General features: G+C 53.3%; 7 protein-coding genes across 7 annotated transcripts; 4 read left to right on the forward strand and 3 right to left on the reverse strand.

Moving 5' to 3' along the window:
• Nucleotides 1-1,647: 1,647 nt before the first annotated feature.
• Nucleotides 1,648-3,464, reverse strand: CABS01_03107 (methyltransferase; the record flags this gene model as incomplete). The annotated part of the gene is made up of 3 exons (XM_060536484.1): nucleotides 1,648-2,128; nucleotides 2,179-2,383; nucleotides 2,471-3,464. The coding sequence occupies 3 exons, from the start codon at nucleotides 3,462-3,464 to the stop codon at nucleotides 1,648-1,650; spliced, it is 1,680 nt and encodes a 559-aa protein (XP_060392403.1).
• Nucleotides 3,465-4,765: 1,301 nt separating this feature from the next.
• Nucleotides 4,766-6,993, forward strand: CABS01_03108 (uncharacterized protein; the record flags this gene model as incomplete). The annotated part of the gene is made up of 3 exons (XM_060536485.1): nucleotides 4,766-6,109; nucleotides 6,344-6,714; nucleotides 6,753-6,993. The coding sequence occupies 3 exons, from the start codon at nucleotides 4,766-4,768 to the stop codon at nucleotides 6,991-6,993; spliced, it is 1,956 nt and encodes a 651-aa protein (XP_060392404.1).
• Nucleotides 6,994-7,859: 866 nt separating this feature from the next.
• CABS01_03109 (uncharacterized protein) lies at nucleotides 7,860-9,020 on the forward strand (the record flags this gene model as incomplete). Its single annotated transcript, XM_060536486.1, has 1 exon — nucleotides 7,860-9,020. One exon carries the CDS (start codon nucleotides 7,860-7,862, stop codon nucleotides 9,018-9,020), a length of 1,161 nt encoding a protein of 386 aa, XP_060392405.1.
• A 543-nt stretch (nucleotides 9,021-9,563) lies between these two features.
• CABS01_03110 (NUDIX domain-containing protein) lies at nucleotides 9,564-10,334 on the forward strand (the record flags this gene model as incomplete). Its single annotated transcript, XM_060536487.1, has 1 exon — nucleotides 9,564-10,334. One exon carries the CDS (start codon nucleotides 9,564-9,566, stop codon nucleotides 10,332-10,334), a length of 771 nt encoding a protein of 256 aa, XP_060392406.1.
• Nucleotides 10,335-10,674: 340 nt separating this feature from the next.
• On the reverse strand, nucleotides 10,675-13,939 carry CABS01_03111 (uncharacterized protein; the record flags this gene model as incomplete). Its single annotated transcript, XM_060536488.1, has 2 exons — nucleotides 10,675-13,530; nucleotides 13,592-13,939. The coding sequence occupies 2 exons, from the start codon at nucleotides 13,937-13,939 to the stop codon at nucleotides 10,675-10,677; spliced, it is 3,204 nt and encodes a 1,067-aa protein (XP_060392407.1).
• Nucleotides 13,940-15,327: 1,388 nt separating this feature from the next.
• CABS01_03112 (uncharacterized protein) lies at nucleotides 15,328-16,038 on the reverse strand (the record flags this gene model as incomplete). Its single annotated transcript, XM_060536489.1, has 1 exon — nucleotides 15,328-16,038. One exon carries the CDS (start codon nucleotides 16,036-16,038, stop codon nucleotides 15,328-15,330), a length of 711 nt encoding a protein of 236 aa, XP_060392408.1.
• A 1,471-nt stretch (nucleotides 16,039-17,509) lies between these two features.
• CABS01_03113 (woronin body major protein) lies at nucleotides 17,510-20,535 on the forward strand (the record flags this gene model as incomplete). Its single annotated transcript, XM_060536490.1, has 4 exons — nucleotides 17,510-17,609; nucleotides 18,700-18,757; nucleotides 19,242-19,726; nucleotides 20,021-20,535. The coding sequence occupies 4 exons, from the start codon at nucleotides 17,510-17,512 to the stop codon at nucleotides 20,533-20,535; spliced, it is 1,158 nt and encodes a 385-aa protein (XP_060392409.1).
• Between the last annotated feature and the right edge of the window lie 220 nt (nucleotides 20,536-20,755).

Below are 20,755 nucleotides of genomic sequence, written 5' to 3' on the forward strand. Positions count from 1 at the left end.
GGAAAGACCTGACCAACCATTGACCAATGGACTTGTTCAATACCTTGAGGCTTACCGTCAGGTGGAGTCTCAACCAGCAACTGCAGCGGGAATTAAGTGGTTCTGGCCCTCGCTACGGACATGTCTCTCTGTTTTTTCTTTCGGAAGGAACCTAACAACTGAACCATTGACGGCTTCCATGCAAGTTCCATCCCTCTCCCCCCTGCTGAAAAGCACGAGAGAGGGTACCCGAGGTTCCGAACCTGGGAAATGGCGTCCTGAAATCCCTGGTCGTCTTCTTGCAATGCAACGGCAACGTGCTCCATCAGCCAATGCCGCCCGTCTTCCGCCCTCCTTTCTCCTCCTCCTAAGCCACGGCTTGCACCACATTACTTGATCCTATTCCCCTTCCATCAGACACCGCAGAAGCTCGTTGTCTAGCGCTCGCCCATGTCACCTCATCACGAAAACTATGCTCCTCTTGCAATCTCGCCTCTTGTCGCCAAGACCCGACCACGATGCGGCTACCCATGTGCACCTTCTAGCCGACCGTCTCGTCACTCTTCACATCCCCTCGCCAAGCAGAAACCCATACATGATACGTCCGTAATGACGACCATACCGAACCTACACACCACCAAGCTCGTCTAAGTCGCACAAACCCACTCCGCTTGCAGAATGCCAGAACAGACACTCGCTCAATACTAAACGCTAATGGCCCTCTGAGTACTTTGTTATCGAAGAAAGTTAATTCTTTCTAAGTCACAAGTACAAGAATATAGTTTTAATAAAATAGTATAGTGCCCACCTAGTACTTAAATTAAGATACTTTTTTAAACTTATTATAAAAAAAAAATAACTATATTACTAACTACTTACTATCGAGGTCTATAAGTAGCGCTATAGCTTTAATCGCTATAGCTTTAACCGTAATAGCTTCGCCCATAATAAGCAAAAAGTCTAATTATAAGTCCCTTAAAAGCCTCTTATTAAAAGCTATAAGAGCTTCTAAGTTAAGTTAAAATACTTACTAAGATACTAATAACTAAACTAACCCTACGATAACGACCTTAATAAAATACTTAGTAAATAACGCTAAAATCCTTATTAATATTAGGTACGATTTATAAAGTATAATAACGCGGTTATAGAGTATTATTAATATATTCTATACTAAAAAGGGTATTATTAGTACTAACAAGACGGATAGGGCCGTATTAATATAGCACTTCGGCTTCTTTTTATAGCTCGAGGATAATTACCTTAGATAGTATTAGAAGTCTATTAAAAAGCTCTCTCGAGTACTCCGGTATATCTACTACTATCTCCGTAATAATAAGACTCCCGGCGCCTATGTATAAGAGTAAGTTACTTACCTCTAGATAGTAATACTAGCTTATTAATAAGCTATCGAAACTACGATTCTAGCGATCTTTTAATAAGGGAGAGGGTAGAATAGAGGAAAGGATAGGTGACTTATAAAAAGGGTTGAGGTTAAATAGTGCGGAATTCGAGGGTAGGGTAGCGTCTATATGTACTGCGGTAATCCTCTAGTAATGCAAAACGATGGAGTTAAACAGTGGCTAATGGCCCTCCACGACGCCACAGACCCTATCTCGAAGCAAAACCCGCCTTAGGACTAATACCTAGGAGCTCTTCCTCAGTGCACTACGAATACCTAGGGAAATCCCCATACGCCGGCTTTTGCGCATACATGATCCGCAATGGCATGTACATCAACGCCGCATTATCGTGATACGCTCGCCGCACGCTGACGAGGAACATTTCAATCTGCTCTGGTGTCCATAGCAACCCTCTGGTCAGTGGGCCGAGGGCAATCGCCTGCAGTCCGTCGAGAAGAATCGTCCTCCAGTACATGCCTACTGTCTTGAGCACCCTGTTTCGCGGCCACGTACCAAGCGGTACGTGGAAAATCTTCTCCGTCACGTTGACGAGCCCGGCCTCGCGCATCATATTAGGCAGCCGGTCACCTGCGGCAGCATTAAAGTCGATGCCGAGGCTCGTGAGTCCCTGGGTTACGAAACTCCAATACTGAGCCACCGGGTGTGAGGGCGGCATGGCGTTGTATGCCGATGACGGGAAGTGATGGATCTCTTGCAATTCGATCCAGCCGCCGGGTTTCAGGTGCCTATTAACGTATTAGGCCTGCCATTGACAAGTCGTAGACATGCGACTTACTCGTATGCCCTATGGAACAGGTTTCTCCAGTTCTTGATGGCCATAACCGTGTGTCGAGAATGGATATAATCGAAATGATTCCTTGGATACAACCACGAACTTTCCACATCGTCGACCTCAAATTTGACATTTGGCGGTACCCAGTCCGGTTGAATGGGGCTGAGATCGACTCCCAGCACTGTTGCACTCTCAAACTGGTCGCCCACTACATCGTCGTTAACATCACGAACTCTTCACCAACTCTGCCAAAAAAAAAAAAAAAAAAAAAAAAAAACCGAGTCTCTCAACTTACTCTCAATAGCCCATGCGCCTGTCCCCGTCCCGATGTCCAGAATTTGCTGCGGCCACTCGCCAATGGGTGCAAAGTGCAGCTTCTGATTGCACAGGAGCTTCACCATGGCATGCTTCATGTCTTCACGCTCCTGCTCCACCTCGTCGTTGGGAAAGTTGTACAGTCCTTCTCGGAAGCGGTGATAGCGTCGCCCATTCTCGTACATATAATCTCGGACTGATGACGTGACGGACGTACTGGCATTTGTCGCACTGTCGCTTCCGTATCCGCCATCCGACTCTGTGCCGTCGAAAATCGAGGCCATGTCGTCACTGTCTGCCACGATGGAGCTTTCGGCTTGCGTTGCAGCTTCCGACGATTCTGTGACCTCTTGCTCGACCGACAGATCTGGGAAAATCGAGACGCCATTGGGATGCGTCAAAGGCGACCGCAGCGCAGGAAATACATCGCGAGGCAGGTGTTGGTTCGCCTCATATGCGTTACGGTTGGCAGATACCACATCGGGTGCTGCTTGAGTCCTTCCCACGGGTTCGCTAGTGTCTGTCTTGGCCGCCGCGGGGTCATCGGATAGCCGATCGAGCCTGGGCGGCTTCTCCTTCTTAGCTGGCGCCGATGCTGTCGCGTCCGTCATTGAGTCGATCATTCGTTGCTGGTTTGAGTGCGCAATGGCGGGTTCTGTTGTGTTTTCTGCAAGTTGAGAAGAGAGCCCGAGGTTTCGCTCCTCGTGTTGCGGGAGCACGAGTTGACCGTCGGGCGCCACATATTGCTTTTTTGAGGTCCATGCCTGACCAGGGATGCCATCATCCTCTCGCGTCGCAAAAGCGGCTGGCAGCTCGTGTCTGCTCGCAGAAAGTGTCTCAGATCCGATGCCCATAGAGATATGAGCCTTGTGTTCTTTGTCTCGGAGCTCTTCTAGAGACGGTGTTCTAGCGGTTCCACCAGATGCCAACAGCGTCTCGCTTGTCTGCTCATCTGCTGTCGAAAGCCCCGTCATTGCGGTCATTGGACGATGTGCGCAGTAAAGAACGGCCACCGCCTTGCGCTTCGATGCTTCAGTCTCGGTCAGTTCCGATCAGAGCTTGCTCTGATGTTGTCAGACTCTTTTGTTGTCGCCTCTGTGCCACTCGAGCATCAAGAAGTTGACGAGTATTCTGGGAGATGGCCCGATCTTTAAAAGCGCAGATTCAGCCTGAACTTGTATCATGCGACGAATAAGGAGGCAACTTGCAGCTACAGTTGTACGAGGCACTGGTCATTCACCATCAGCCAACGCTCGGCCGTGGCGCACAAACAGGAGCTTGGCGAAACTCCAAAGTACAGCACGTTGGAGCTTTATTTGAGGGCATGACGGAGGGAATGACAGCTCAGGCCACCCATGCGTCAATTACTTGACTTCGCCAATACATGCAAGTTGGGTGGACAGGTCTGAATGTGATCCGTCATGGGCCCGTTGGTCTGGCCTGCTCTTTGTGGCTTGCCCTCAATATCGTTTTCAACCTAGGCCTTTTCCCTTCTTCTTTCCTTTCCTCCACAGTGGGTACGGAAAGGCTCGACCCCTCGCCAAGACGGCAAGCAATCTATGGCCTTCCCTGGAGCTGCAACTTGACAGTACGGATAGATCGTTCAGCTCCAATTACCTGGTCGGTGCGAAATCTCTGCGCCGCAACAACTAACAATGTGACAAGGTTGCCTGTCCCGCCCGCGGCCCATCCCAGATCGAACACGCTGCTGCAGGGGCCTAGGCTGGCTCTCGAGCCGCCGTCCTGGTTGACTTGTGGACGGACTTGACGGAGGATGGGCGGGGTGGGGAAGGTTGCATCGATGCAGGTTTGCGAAGCGACAATGGCCATTCTTCTCTAGTCCCTCGATTCGTTGGTTGGATCTTGAGCAACCAAGTTCTTGCTCGCATTCGGATCTGCATCCTTTCCTTCGAGGCTTCAGCTATGCCCATCGACCTCTTGTCCAAAGATGGGCCGTCGGACAGCTAATGGTTGCCTTCATTGTTCTCAGATGAACACCGTTCGCACATCAATTGACGCTTCGAAATCAAGATCAAAACATTCCTTTCCACGAATCACCATTTCGACACGATGGGACGGACCATTCAAAGCTCTCAAGGGCTAGATCAGGCTTCGCGTGAAGTCATCTGCGACATGGTTGGTGCTTGGCCAAGGCAGCAATCCAACAGCCTCACTGTTGGTCGTCGTTTCGAGCTCAGTTCCAAGTTCCAATTGTTCGCCATCAACCCACCGCTATCACCAAATTCACCAAATTCGAATGTTTCCAGTGACAGCAATGTCAGAAAGCGCCACCTCCTTCTTATCGGGTGAAAACAACCTCTGCTCGGCCTGTGCGTCCATCGACTTTGATTCCTTCATTCATCATGCCAAAGGTGTGGTGGGCAAATCGTTACACGACATCGACAAGCGCTATCTCGGACTAGATTCTCCAGACTCCCCATTTGCGCTGCTAGTATGTGATGACAACGGCGCGGTAGAGATGGTAGGCATTGAAGTCGATCACGTCGAGAAGACCTCTGCTTGTCCCTGTTACGATGTTTTCAAGGATCGTCAAGTTAAAGGTTACCACACTTACCTTGTGTATTACTTGCACTCTTCGCGAAAACAGTATGATCTACGAATGAAGAACAAAAAACTTGCTCGTCCACATCTCAAAGTGTGTTCTTTGGTTGAAGTTGACCGTAAGCCAAGTCCGAGTGACGGTTTAACGGCGAGATACATCAGAACCTGCCCCATGGATCGCACTTTCAAGTTGGTCCAACCCGGCCAGCCAGATCCCAAACTGTCAGCAGACTTGTTATCCATCAAGTCTGCCTTGGCGCGCGAGGCTTGCCGGCATCATCTCAAATCAGAGGGAGGTCAGAATTGGGAAGCATTGTTTCGACAGGGACTACCTGGGTGGAGTGTCATAGACTGCTTCACGGACAAAATTCTCAACCTCGAGGATTGCGTTGCGTCGGCGGGGTCCTTCGATGCAGTCGAGTACGCTACCCTGAGTTATGTCTGGGGGTCCGCACAGAGCGATTGTCCAAGGCTTGGTCGCAAACTGCCCGCATCCGTGCCTCGAGTCATCGAAGATGCAAAGACTGTAACGGCTTCGCTAGGATTCCGGTATCTTTGGGTCGATCGCTATTGTATCCCTCAACATTGTGCAAAAGAAGCCCACGACCAGATCTGCAACATGAACCTCATCTATGCCCGGTCCTGCATCACCATCGTTGCTGCAGCAGGCCAATGTCCGGACTACGGTCTTCCTGGGGTTGGGAAGACACTGCGAAAAGTACTTGACACTTTCCAAATCGGATCTCATACCATCAGACGAACGCCCACCGATGCAGTATGGGTTGAGCAGCAGATCCAGCACTCCAAGTGGAATACGAGAGCTTGGACTTGTCAGGAGGCAGCTTTATCAACGAGGCGACTGTACTTCACCGACCACTTCGCCCTTTTGGAGAATGGAAATAAGGGAGAAAGCTACATCGAAGGCTTGCCGAATCAACTTTGCCCAAAGAACGGGACCGCATGGGATGATATAAATGAGTTAGGTTCTATTCCCCACGCGGGAAGCTATGCAACCCGGGAGCTTTCTTTCGAGGCAGACGTCTTTCGCGCATTTCAAGGATGTCAGTCTCATTACAACCATGTCCACATGGGGACATATGTCTTGTTTTGTGGAATAAGGATAGGAAATGATTGCGAATTTTCGTCGGCTTTGCTTTGGGAAAAGCCAGCATCTTCGTCTCGGCCCCAAAGACGCGCTGGGGGGCAGAGTTGGACGTGGCTGGGATGGCATGTCTCACGGGACTCCGAGTTATCGAGATATAGCCCATGGGCTCCATGCTTCGATTTGTGGGTGGGCCAGTCTGCGAGTTTTGTGCCTACTGTACAAGTTTCACTTCGGTATGCGGATGGGTTCACCTTCAAGTGGGCTTCCATGACGAAGGAGCGGATCTACAAGTTGATGGACGACCGAGATGAGGGCACCATAGAGTTCATCCTTGTGACGGGACTGACTTTTGGATTCAAAGCATTGTGGTCCCTGTCCAATGAGAAGAAATATGTCACCAGGGCTGAATCGTGGACGAACACCAGCCCAGGCCTTAAGAGAGCCATCGTTGAGTGGCCATATTTGGATGACTTGGACGAAATTGCACTGGAATCCTACGACATTTCGCAAGATGAATTGTTAGATGAGTCTCGAGCTCTTTGCCTTTGCATTAGGTCGTGTATCTTTGCGGGACACGGTCAACTCCATTGTCTGGGATTGGTGTCGTCCGATGGCGGGTCGACTTGGCAGAGATTGAGCATGTTCAAGATCAATTTCGGAGAATATGGGACACACGTATGTCCGGACGCTTTCGGGTGGGAACGGAGGGAGCTCAAGATACGCTGAGCCATGATGATCTACTACTTTTAAGCACCTGTGTAAACGTGATATCGTTAATAAGTCAATGGCTCTATAGAATCATCGACGGCAGCCTGTTCTCTATCGGTCTCCGGTAGAGGGTATCCGGTAACATGAAGTTGGAGGGCTTGAGATTCTGGTGCACCTTTCTCTTATTCTCTCTGCTTGTCGTTGGATTTCCATTTCTTATCTTTGCGCGCGGTCACGACCCTAGTTTCTAGATATTTCCTAACACGAATATGTGAATTCGTGGTACAAGAAATCGTTCAGGCGCCTTGACCTTGGAGTTCTGTCGTTGGTGGCGCCCCAGGTTGCGCATGTGCCTTTATAGACGTCCTCCCTCGTCCCATCACGAAATTTCGGGACCAAGACCGTCCGTACGTGAGCTTGACGGCATGACGGTTGTCTCCCTCAGATATACTCATAACTGCTACAGTTCCGGAGAAGCATGGGAGCCAGTTCAGAAACACAATTCAGTGCTTGGTTTGGATGATGTTGCCTGAGAAGAACGCGGTTGCCGCTGTTCTTCCTCCTCTAGTGTACGGCAATGCTTATGATAGGCCATATTGCACGCGATCTCCGGGCGCAAGTGGAAAGTCCCTAGCAAGAATGGCCTTCGAACCGTGAAACGCTTGAGGTATCTCCGTTGACGTGTTGGTCATTCCGATGATTCTACTCCGACACCGTGCCTCACGACCATCATCTTCGTTTCGGAGATGGAAAGTGCCAACGCTATAAGTCAAGTCAGGTTTCCCGTAGGTCTTTTTCCCAGCTGTGACTTATGAACCATCGAATACACTAGAGCTAACGACAAAAACTCAGCGGCAGTGTCATCTAATTGTACTTCACCGCCAATCTGCAAGAGGATACTAGAAATAGCTCCATCTAACCGTAAGTCAACCTCAACCCCCTTACAAATATCAATCGGACACTAACCAGAAACCAACGACAAAGACCATCGACAATGGACGAATCCAAAAGCGAGACCGGCAAACTGGGAGGTGTATACACCTACTTCCAATCCCTCCCCAATCTCATCCCCCGACGCGCGAAAAACTTCATCTGCGGCTGCTTAGACGACATCGTTCTCCACAGCATCACCTCCATCTTCATCAAACCCTTTATAAGCTACGTCTTCTTCACCACGGTAGTCTTGGTCTTGATTGCGGAGATCGCGCCCCATCCCTTGATCTTTGCCCTCTTCTCAATCTCCGCATACGCGAAGCAACATATCGTGGATATGGTGATCACCGGGTTGGTAAAGTCGGTGACTGCGATTTGGGTTGATGCCGTGGTGCTGTGGTTTATCGTGTCGGTACACTTCTTTCGCGAGAGGAGACGACGGATTCCGAGGAGGGAGTGGATTGCTGCGTGGGAGGTCATCTCTTTGGGGATTAATGCGGTCGTATACCTTGCCCCGTGGGCGCCTAAGCAGGACTTCTCCGCCGCGTATGTCTCGGCCTCGGCAACCCCTTCCAACGAGGATGGGGAGTTTCAAATGACGTGGGGACACTACGCTTCCCTACTGCTCGTTCTCCGCGAAGTAAACGGCGCGTTTGTGGAGCACATTTGGCAAACGAAGCTCGATGCCCAGACGGCACCCAAGGACGGGAAGTATGAGTGCCTCAGGAGACTGTGGTATGGTTTCCGCTTCTGGGGTTGGAGTGTGTTGAGTCGGGCCATGATGTATCTGTGTGTTATGGCTGCTTGGGATGCGGTGGTGGAGTTGGTGGTTTGGGAGTATGTACCTGTGGCGTACGGAGGGTTGGCGTTCTTTGGGATGATCGTTGGGATGTTGACGATTGCTGTGCTCTGGGTTTTGGAGCGGTGGAAGGCGATGCGGGGGATTAGGGTGGATTTGGAGGGGTATGGAAGCGATGAGAGCGATCATGAGGAGGGCGATGATGAAGAGATTAATGAGGACGAGGAAGAAGATGATGAGAGCGACGATGACGATGACGACAGCGACGAGGACGATAGCGATGGGGACGATAGCGATGGGGACGATAGCGATGGGGACGAGCGCGAAGGGGATGTTGACGACGAGGATCATGAGGCGTATGAGGACAGCCGGGAGGATCATTCTCTAGCCGTTAAACATTATCTAAGAATTCTAAGATGGTGAGAAATCAAGAAGTTGACACGTCGAGGTCGGGAATGGGCCAAGGACATGGCTCATGATCATACTCCATGTACCTCACAACTAGAGACATCATTAGCTAGCATATATTCATCAGTCACGTCGGTAGTCCCACAGGAAGCATACTCGTCTCATCGCCGCTTGGAGCATCACAAGAAACCCAAGGAGTGTGATTCAAACTCACAGTGTCTTGTAAGAACTACTTGCCAAATCCGTCTAGTCACCTGACACCCGGCCGCCGGCGCCGAACCCGTGCCCCACATCGGCAAAGTGACTCAATCCCCCGCGCCACCGCCTCCGTCCTCGGAACGGGCCCCAACATCAGTGCACCTGCACCTCGCCTTCCGTCTGACATTCCAACCACCAGGCACCCGCACCACCACAACCAGGCACCTAAACATAACGACGCCATCCAGGCACCCGCGTTCTACAAAGTCGCCATCATCGAAGCGTCAATCCCATTTTCTATCTCCTCGCTCCCTCAAACCAACCGAACTCCGAAAGCCGCAACGGAACTCATCCACCAAAATGCCTCCCGCAGCGCCAACACCACCTCTAAACTACACAACATCCCCCTCCCTCCTCCCCTACACCCTCCGCTTCCACCCCTACAACAAACCACCACCTACCTCCTCACCATCGTCAACGTACCCCCAAGAGGTCTTTCACACCCACTGCCTCTGCGTAGGCGCCGCAGTCCTCTCCCCCTCCTCCCCAACCACCCCCAAAATCCTCCTCCTCCAACGCTCCGCAAGAGAATCCGCCCTCCCCCACAAATGGGAACTCCCCGGCGGGGCAGCGGAATCCCTCGACTCCAACTCCCTCGCCTCCGCCGCCCGCGAACTCTGGGAAGAAACTGCCCTCCGCGCCGTAAAATTCGCGGCGCTGGTGGGATGTTATCAATGGGAGGGTGCCGGGGCCGGTGAAGAAGCGCAGGCCGTGGCTGGGGACCAGGCGTGGGGGTTATCGAGGGGTGGGGTTGGGATCATCGAGGTTGGACGACTGTCTGACGATGCTGGGATTTCGGAGGGTGTGGGAGATGGGGTGATGAAGGATTCGCACAAGTTCTTCAAGGGACGAGACGCGTGGAGAAAGTATACTTACCTCGTGGAAGTTGAGGCCACTGCGACAGGGGAGGTGAAGGTTGAGATCGATCCCGAGGAGCACGACGATTTCGTCTGGGCCACGGAGGAGGAGGTGCGTGCTGATCGGTGTGGGGAGAGGGTTTTTGAGTGGACTTCGGAGCATCAGAAGCTGGACATCTTGAGGGCTTTTGAAATTGCGAGGGGAAAGAAATAGGTTCATAACATGGGGGGGGGGGGGGGGGGGGGGGGGGGGGGGGTGGGGGGGTGGGGGGGGGGTGGGGGGTGGGGGGGGGGGGGTGGGGGGGGGGGGGGGGTGGTGGTGGGGGGGGGGGGGGGGGGGAGGGGGGGGGGGGGGGGGGGGGGGGGGGGGGGGGGGGGGGGGGGGGTGGATGGGCGAGGTTCATCGACAGACGGACGTGACTAGAAGAAGCGCGTGGATGGATGCCATTGGTGTTCTCAAATTCCCTCTAGAGACCTGAGGACCCCTCTATAGATATAATTTATGAATACCTAGATCTACATCTTCGCAGCCGAACCTCAAAACTCATCAGTCTCTACTTCTTCTTCGACCCCCTCCCGCCTCGTCCCCCCTTGCCCTGCTGGCCCTTGGCCCCCGAACCACCACTCCCACCAGACATCATAACCCGTACCTTGCCAACCGGCACGACATTGATACTCTCCTCCGCCTTGAGCGCCTTCATAAGCTCCACCTCCCTAGGCCACATCTTCTCCTTGTCCTGCGCCCGCTCGTCGAGCGCGCCCTTCTTGGACGAATCGCTCTTCCACCGCTCAAACACCTCCTTCACCGCCTTACCCTTCTTCACCGCCCCAGGCTGGAGCTTGGCTTTATACTTGAACTTTCCCATGGCGGTCCACGGCGCACAAACAGGTATCGCCTCGAGAATCTCGTCGCCGGGGAGAGGCCAACCCACCAGTGAATCGAGCAGCGTCATCTTGCTCAGCTCATCCGAGTCCAGGATCTCTACGCCCTCCTCGTTCATCAGCCTGCGAATCTCCTCGTGCTCGGCAGTCTCCTTTTGCTGCTTCTCATGCTGCGCGCGGCGACGTTCCTTTTGGTACGCCAGCTGGGCTTCGCGGTCGGCTTTACTCTGCGCCTCGGCTTCGGCTCGTTGCTTGCCGCGCGCGGAGCCGTAGAGGGCCTCGGCTGCTGCCCTGTCCTCTTCGTCTTGGTCCTTGTATTTGGCTGCAATCTTCTTGGCTTTATTACGTCGGCCTCGTTTGGCTGGTTGTTGCTTCTCGGTCGCGGCGGTGCTTGGTGCACCGGACGGCTCTGCCGGGGTTGATGTTTGTCCTGTAGCTGCCTTGTCGCTCTCTTCTTCGTCGTCATCCCCGTCTTCTTCCTCGTTGTCCTCATCTTCCTTCTCTGCCGGCTCGGCTTCATCCTCCGCAGACTGTTCCGCAGGCTTGTCCTCTTCAATCTTGAGGTTTGACAACTCCTCGGCAGGGGACTCTTCAGATGGAAGCTGCTCCTCCGAATCATCCTGTCCACTCTGTCCAAGATTCTGCAGAGGGTTGTCGCGCGGCTTCTCATCCTCCTGATCGTCCTCGGAGCCAATATCAGAAGCATCATCCGGGACGTCATCATCAGCTTGAGCGGCATCAGTCGCAGTCTCTGGTGCCGCGCTATCGGCCGCCGAAGCCGGAACATCAGCGGTCTCATACAGTCTGTGCTTCACATGCCTGGCCTTGCTCTCTTCGCTAATCTTGAACATGATGCCGAGACCAAGCAGAAGCTGTGCCGGAGGAAGGAAATTCTTCTGGCCCCGGACCATGAAGCTTCCCGTGGGGAGGTACTCTCCGGTAGGAGCAGACTTGGAAACCTGATCGGCGTTCACCCACCACGCGCCCATACCTGCCTTGGAGTCCCACGCACTCGAGCTGCACACGGCCATTGTGCCTGCCTGCGCCAGCGTTGAAGGAGGGATAGGTGCACCGGGATCGCTGGGGGTGTTCTTGATGATGACGGTCGCGGCGCCGTGCATGTCCGCGTGAACGTAGACGTCGCCCTTGCGGAGATAGCGCTTATACAGCATCTCGTTCTGCTGCGCATCCTTGCCTGCCAACACCAGGTATCCGTCAGACGAGACAAACCAGGTGAACTTTTCGAACCATATCTGCTTCCGGATTGGCGCAAGAACAGCCTTCTCCGTCTTGAGGCCCTTCTTCAGCTCAGCCTGGATCTTCTGCTCGGCGTTCTTCAACGCAATCTGAGACTGCAAAACCGTCTTCTCCTCCTTTTTGGCGGCACTTCTCTTCTGCTCGTGGTATCCTCTAGAGTTCGCCCATGGCGACAGGGTAATATCAATCTCAATTTCCAGATGCTTTGCAGCCTTTTGCTTGTTGCTGGTATCCTCCCCGTCGCTGTCGGATGCATCAGAGTCAGTCTCGTAGTTGGACTCATCGTCTTCGATATCTTCCTCTTCTCCTAGCAGCAAGGTAATCGTGTTATCCGCCAGTTTCAGGGGTAGCTTAATGATCTCAGCCACTGGGTTGCGGCGCTTCTGTTCACGCTCAATGAGCTTGCTGATATCAACCCAATCCATGCCTTGCTGAAGCAGTCCATTGACAGCGTCCATCGCCTCCTGCACACGCTCGACGTTTGCCTCGATCGCGGTTGCCTTCTGGACATTGAGTGATTTCGCCTCCCGGAGACCCTCAATACGCTTCTCCTGGTCGTTTCGCGCTGCGTCAAGCTTTCTCCTTGCCGCGGCCTCTCGCTCGGTAAGTCTTGACTCCAGCTTCTGGCCCTCCAAAGACGAAAAGAACTCGTCGACAGTCTTGTTGTAGCCATCAAACTCGATGACCTTGACAGTGGGGTCGTTTGCAAACTTGTTGGGCAAGAAGGGGTGGAAGTCGTCGTAGAGAAGATCCGATCTCTTCGCCTCCTCTCCCTCTGCTGCTGGCGCGCCGTCCGGCTTCGATCGGTACTTTGCAAAAATGTAGCCCTTGGCCGTGGCAGAGCTAGTGGCAACTTCCACAATACTGCGGGCTTCGGTCAACGCCTTCAGAAGCGCATCCAGAAGCGATTCATCCTCGAGAATCTCGGCGGGTTTCTTGGTGCCGTCAAACTTGGTAATCTGGAATGCGTGGTCGACGAGAATAGGCGGTAATTCGGTGATCGTCGTCGCCAAACTCCTCCTCAACTCGTCACCAGGCTTCGTCTTGATCTTCTTCCCCGCAGAGACAGCTGTCGCGCTCTTCTTGACTGACGACTCCAGTGCCGCTCGTACTCTCTCCTTTGTGAGATCGGGAACGCCGTTGAAGTTCTGCCGGTTGTCTAACGAGTAGTTCAACCCGATTCGCTGAGGTTCCTGGCCCTCTCCTTCGGGGACGTTGCGCAGGAGTGTGAGGATCTTGAGGTCGGCATCGGTCAAGATGACGTTTCCGCTCTGCGTAAAGACAAAGTCAGTGGTTGATTCTTGTCGCAGGTAGATAAATCAAGCCACTTACAGCAAAGAACTCGAGGAAAAGACGGTACTGGCCATCGCTAAACTGAAACTCCAAGATTCTGTCCGTTCCAACCTGCTTAACAGACGTCAACCGCCTCGTCTTCAGAAACTTGCGCAACCGCGCCACAAAAGCCGAGGGCGCCGCGGCGGTCGTGCGCGTAAAGTCTGTAAGATGGCATCGGAAACCAGAGTCGATAATAAGCTGCTTCTTATTATCGGGCTTGGCGAACTTGAGGAGTAGGATCTTGGAGGAGAGGTCGTAGACGTTGGCGAGTCGCAGGGTCGTCAGGCTCTCTTGGAGCTCGTGGGCGATGACTTTGACGTCGATGGACGAGAAACGCTGCTTCATGTCTGCGGCAGTCGAGTCGTAGAGATTTGGTATAGGGTCGGTTTAACAAAGCGAGCGCGCCAGTCTTTTTGTGGCGGCTTTGGTGTTGCAAAGAGTTGAATACGTTGCCAGTGAGGGGCAGGAATATGTGATGCAAATGAATAATCGCGGGGCATTCGTGGCTGAAGAGCTTTGAAAATGTGGAATGCGCCACGATGACGTCACGTGCCTGGTTTGTCACCGGGGACTTCACTCCGTGTTCGTCGGGTCTTTCTGCCAATTGTTAGGAAATTCAAATAGTATTCAGTCTTGTGTAACTATTGTTCAAATGATAAGAGACTCAGGCGCTTTCAATTAGGATTATAGGCTTCATTGATGGGAATTGGCCTCACTATGATTTCTCATCTCTCATCCCGAGCTGGCCGTGATGACGCACACCGAGCTTCTAGCGCCACATTTCGAGCTTCAAGCGAAGACGAAGAGCTGTCATACTAAATTAGAGCTCCGTGCCACCGGTTCGTGGTGACATATGCCAACTCAAATAAGATGCAACAAGGTCTTTGTCTCTGAAGTTTCACTCGAAACGTTGTAAGTGAATTAATTATACAGCCAGTCCAAGGCTTGCCAATCTTCGATGGATTCTTCAGAACCACATGGGTCCTAATGCTTGAATCAACAAAGCCTTGAATCAAGGAAAAGGCTATACGCTTTCCATCAAAGGACGGCTATCATTCAAGACAATACACTTGATGGTAGTTTTGGCAGCATGCCACTACGACATGCCACTCTATAGGTGGTGCGGCTCAGCAGCTTAAAATGATTGCAAAGTAGTATCAATAGCTTGACGGATATAATGCCCATGCCTAACCGCTCAAGCGCGTACTTGATAATGGCAGTCTCAAGTGCGGTCTTCAATTCTATAGGTCGACGATCACTTTTTGAAGCAACTCGCAATCACAATTGAACACAGGCAGTGCATGGACTCTACTAGATGCGTCAACCCGCGCAGCGAAGCCATTGTTCACCAGTCTTGGCCTTCAACGAGGAAGAATGTGTGCCATGGACATTCAGCCGGCATAGACTATATCAGCTATGCCTTTCGTAGAGACGTGGCTGATATCGCCTTTCACTTCGAGGTTTCGGCCTCAAATTCGTTGACCAACTGCCATTTCTGACCTCTTCAAGCGACGATCTCCTGCATCGTCCCTACAGCGGCCCCATGACTCTGTTGTTTAACCGCCAATAGCAAGAAATATTCCCAAGCTCTTTTGACTTTCATGTGATCCATCCACATAATCACATCTGTTATCCTCTGTTCGATCCCGTCGGCGGCGGAGAGCGATGGTCGTCCAGTGCCGAAGAAAGGGTACTCAATTACAGTTAGCGCGGGAGCCGGGGCCAGTCAGTCGTCACGGCAACCAGGTGCTTTGCAGGGGAGCTCCCGCCCGTGTGCCCCGACCGGTTCGTCTGGTTTGATGGCTTTGGTTTGAAACCATTGACAATATGATGCCAATTGGGATGATCCAAGGACGGGGAGGCTGGTGATTATGAATAGCTCCAACCTCTCCCATTGTAGAGTGCCAGAGTCTCATAGGAGAGCAAAACTGGGACGGAGCAGCGTCTCCATGACTCTCTGATGGATCCAGGGGAAATGGGGAATCTGACTGCTGAGATCCATCAATGGTTTGAAGCCCCACTCGGGCGCTGCGGGCGGGATCCGTGAGGTAGGCAGGACCGTAGGTAGGGTACTTTGCCTTGGCCACGTCGTAGGCCTCCCTGGAAAAAGCAAAGCCGCCAGCCAGCCTCGTTTTGCATGTGCGACCGTCGACTTGCATGAGTTGTGCGGCGGTTGCAGACAGACAGTCCAATGGAGGTGTTCCACGATGTGTGAGACCCAGTATTGGATCCCCCGTATTGGTGTGAGAACTTGAGAAGTGGTCGATTGCTGATTTTCGCAGGGCCTCAGCAGCAGCCGCCGGCCTGAGAACCCTGGAAACAAGTGGCCGGGAAGGGCGATTGCAGCTGAAAAGTGGTTGGGGAAGCTCCACGACTGGCCAATTGAGTTTCCGGGCTGCCGCGGTCAGGCTATGCGGACCATGCAGACGGTCGATAGCGGGCATTTGGGCCGTGGGCGAAACGACGATCTTCGTACCCAGCCCCAAGTCGGTGTTTTGTTTGTTGTATCCGTAACTTGACGAGCGTGTCAACAAGCTGCCAGATGTGACAGGCGACATACACAGAGCGTAGTTCGTAAGGTCGGGAGCATCAGCGCAATTCGCGACAGCCGTCAGCAATGCAGCTGGACGCATGGAGGCATTCGACACGGCCCATCGTTAGTGTTTGTTCGTCGCCTCATGCTCAAGAACACAGCCAATGAGTCCATAGACTGGCGCCTCTCGAACTTGTGGCGCCCATCACGGCGCCTGAGTGGGAATGTCTGTGGGCCATGGGATACCATAATAATTTGCAGATTCTGGCCGATTGTGAGAATCCGGGGTTCCCTCTTCCCGGCACCACAAGGTCCCAGTTTCTTCCTCTTCTCTGGTCCAGCCTCGGGTGTTTTGTCAGGGCCAGCTCAGCCAGCAAAGTTGGGGTTATTCTGTTGCTGATCGACCACGGCGCCTGTAATCTTGGTGTGAAGGGAAGGACCCAGAAACGAGCAGCCGAGGACGAAGCTGGTCGGCGGCGGTCGGGCCAGCAGCTCTAGCTTGTCCAGGGCGGTTGTCAATAATCAATGCTGGAAGGTCCACTGCTGGAGCTTGCGCAAGCGGGCGTCTTGGAGGTGCGATTACTGCCGACATTGCCTGGCACACTTTGCAGCGCTAGGGAAAGATGTGTGGGTGCGCATGTGTACCTAGTGCGTGGTGTGGGAGAGCCGAGCTCTGCTCTGTGGAAGCTTTGGTGCTGTGGTGGTCCATCGAGTCGGCAGCATCTCGCATGCAGTAGGATGACATTCCATCGCATGTGAATGACTCGAATAGTTATTGCTTGCATGAAGATGGGCCATTGAATCAATTGACCCCATATCGAAGTTGTCGGGCTGACAATTGAGGTGATTAGGCGCAGTGATTGAATGGTGAGACTTGGAAGAGAGAGCTTTTCGAGGTGAGGTGTGCGACATGTGCGGGCACGAGCAGTCAGAATCAGATGGGAAAGGAAGGACGGGAGGAATGAGACAGCGGGTACGGAGTACGTATCCGAGGTTCCTTCCATTAGCTCAGGTACGTAGCGTTGTACTGGTCGGTAAAGTACGTTTCCACCTCACCTCAAACAGTCGGGCAGGTCGCCATCGAAATGGAGAATGGGAAAGTGTGCAGTGGTGCCCGGTACCTGCTGCGCCGGAGCAAAACTGGTGCCTGACTTGGGTACCGTTGGCCTGGACACCTCAGATGCAAGGCGTTCAAGGCAACCAAGTACATACAGTAGTCGTGGCTTGTACCAATGTACACATTTCCAGGGCGTCAAAGCTTCGAGCTGCAGCTCCGAGCTTCTCCTTTCCAAGTTCACCCCATGTCAAATCTCCACTTCCCATCCCCCGGACTAGTCCTCTTCGGGGCGGAATAAACAAACGGAATATCCACTGCTGGTTTGATGCAGGAGACGGGAGCCAATGTCAACATTCCCTCACAACACACGGCGCACTTTGACCACCTCTCTTGCTGGGAATTACTCGTCTTTCTCACTATTATCCGTACCTTGCCATTTCTGCCATTCTGCAGGCATCTTCCTCATCTCTCACCCTCGCACACCATCCATCACAACTTGAACCCACATCAGACAGAACACAGACTCTCGGTTGGTCTCTCCTCTCCTCTCACATCTTTGGATATCTTTCTCGCAGAAAACGAGACACCCTCGATCTAATCCTGTCCAATCCAGATCATCCAACCCGCCTCCTCCGCATCCACTCCCAGCCGTCCATCCACTCACAAAGACACTGATCCCAGTCTCCAGTCCCACTTGGATCCAAGATACCAGTCCAGAGTCTCAAGAGGACACACTCGTACACTCACACACACACAACAGACAGTCAGACACACAACAGACACACACTCACAACATTTCACCCCTTGCCCCGGCAACCCTTCGCAACCCTCGTTTTCTGCAGGACTGCATTCGCTCGCCGCTTGCTCTGCTGCTCGGTCCAACCATCACCCCCCAAACCCCCCGTCTTCAAAACCCAATCCGCATCGCACATCTCCAACGACCCTCTTCTCCCTCCTTCTTCTCTCCTCTCCATCCATCTTCAAAGCTTCAATCGCCCTTTTTGCCCAACTTCACCCTTCTGTCGGCACACCCCCTTTCCTCCAAATCCAAAAGAGAAGAGAAAAGCAGAAGCGCGTGTCACTCGAACGACCGGCTTCTTCCACCTTTTTCTTCCCCTTTGTTTTTCTAGGAAAACGAAGCAAGAGGATACTCTTCTTTGCCTTCCTCACTTCAGGAACGCTTAGAAGATTCTCCTCTCTGCGCCCCCAGAGCCGCCAATCTGGATTTTGAAGCTCGTGTCCCCGTCCCCTTTAGCGTCTTTCCCTCCACCTACAAGGAGAGTGAGACACAAACCCAGACCCAAACAGTCACTCAGACACACCAAGAGCTTGAGATCAAACTTCCCGAGAAGAAGCCCAACAAGCCCGGACGGGAGGAAAGTCAATACTCTTCCTTCACCACCATCGCCGAGTCGAAGCCGCAGCCGCCGCAGCAGCAAAAGCCGCAGCAGCAGCAGCAGCCTCTTCCCCCTCGGAAAGAGCAGCACCGCTACGAAGAAGAGGTCCGCATCGAAGAACACTACCACCGTCCCGGTGTCCACTACGAGTCCCACAACTACCGTGAGGAGTACCGGTATGTTCGATCTTTCTCTATCTGTTCTCTGTTCCTCTCTATCTCTATGCCCAACCCTCTCTCTCTGCCTCTCTACCTGCGGCCGGATGTGCCCATCACAGCTTATGTATGGCATGGCATCGATCGATTCATCCAGCCCCCTCACTCCCGCTTCCCTCTTCCCATGCAACCTCAAAACAACACATACCCACTCGCGTCACTCCGGTCACCGCCCCTTCTCCTCCCCTTGGCAACCGTCTCTCACCTACCTACCCATCTTCCTCCTCCTTCCACACACCCCTACCTCTCCTCCCACTGGGCACCCCGGCTCGGGACCGCTTCAGCTCGGGCCCCGGTATTTCGCCAAATTTCCCTCCTTGCCCATTACGAGCCGCCAGTCATGGACCCTGGACGCCTCCTCCCGGCCCCCCTAGTCCCATGTTGGCCAAGTAACCACTTGTCACGTCAAATATGTCAACCGGAGCGAAAAAGCTTCCCCATCAAGCTCCCCCATCAAAACATCAACTGACTTCTCTCTTCTTTTCCTTCTATCCAGCCCTGCCCCTCCCGCTCCTGCTCCTGCTCCCTCTCAATACACCACTCAGCAAGAGTTCCACGACACTCGCATCCACCACCACGACACTCGCGTTGAGATCGACACCCGTCACCACGAGCACCTGGTAAACCCGATTGATAAAATCGAACGCCAGTACCGTCAACGCTTCCAGCCTACCTACCACAAGGAGGAAGTCACCGTCGAGACCTACCCGGCTCCTCACCACCACCACCACCACTCTCACTCCGACCACCACTCGGATCACCACTCCCACCACCAGCACTCCCACTTCGACGAGTACACCGTCGAGTCTGAGCGCCCCCGTCCTCAGCAGTACAAGGAAACCATCACGGTTACCGAAGAGACCATCGAGCCTACTCACGTCTCCAAGCCCCAACACAAGTCTTCCAAGATGGGTTACTACGACGAGGATGGTAAGTCGAGAAATCCCCCTCCCCAGTGCTCTGCTTGACCCCCTTTTGTGCGTGCGTGCGTGTGCTTGCTGGCTTGTCTGTCCGTCCAATGCTTGTTGGGCTTTGTGTGTGTGCGCGTGCGTGTGTTTTGGTTGCGCCGTTCGTCCCCCCAATCTATGGACCGACACTGAAGGGTGCTCGCACCACCAGGCCACTACCATTCTTTCCGTCAAGGCCTTCACAAGCTGGCGGACAAGATTGCTCACCCCCATCATCACCACCATCATCATCATGGTCATGCTGACCGTTACGAAGTCTCCGAGGTTCGCGCCGCTTCCGCCCCCCGCCGCCAGTCTTCCGGCTCTGGCTCCGGTGCCCCTCGCATTCCCAACACCGTCACCATCCCCTGCCACCACATCCGCCTCGGCGACTTCTTGATGCTCCAGGGCCGTCCCTGCCAGGTCATCAAGATCTCCACCTCCGCCGCCACCGGCCAGTACCGCTACCTCGGTGTCGACCTCTTCACCAAGCAGCTCCACGAGGAGTCCTCCTTCATCGCCAACCCCGCCCCCAGCGTCGTTGTCCAGACCATGCTCGGCCCCGTCTTCAAGCAGTACCGCGTCCTCGACCTCTCCGATGGTCACGTCACTGCCATGACCGAGACCGGCGACGTCAAGCAGGGCCTGCCCGTCATTGACCAGTCCGACCTCTGGTCCCGCCTCAACAACGCCTTCGAGTCCGGCCGTGGCTCCGTCCGCGTCCTTGTCCTCAACGATGCTGGCCGTGAGCTCGCCGTCGACGTCAAGGTCATCCACGGCTCCCGTCTGTAAGCGTATCACGCTATGTCAATGGTTTATCTAGCAAACATGTCATGTACGAATTACAGATGATCAGATGTAATGGAAGAAATTGAAGTCGATTTTTGGATAAAAACAGAACGGATAAAGGATCCAGGAGTCTTTTACGTAGATATGTAGCTCTGTATATGATCTGTAATCCATATGTTGGGTACTACACTATACTGTCTTCAATATGCTCCCTGTGATCTTT

Source organism: Colletotrichum abscissum (assembly GCF_030869225.1).
Source record: "Colletotrichum abscissum strain IMI 504890 chromosome Unknown Scaffold_6.1, whole genome shotgun sequence".
Lineage (NCBI taxonomy): Eukaryota > Fungi > Ascomycota > Sordariomycetes > Glomerellales > Glomerellaceae > Colletotrichum > Colletotrichum abscissum.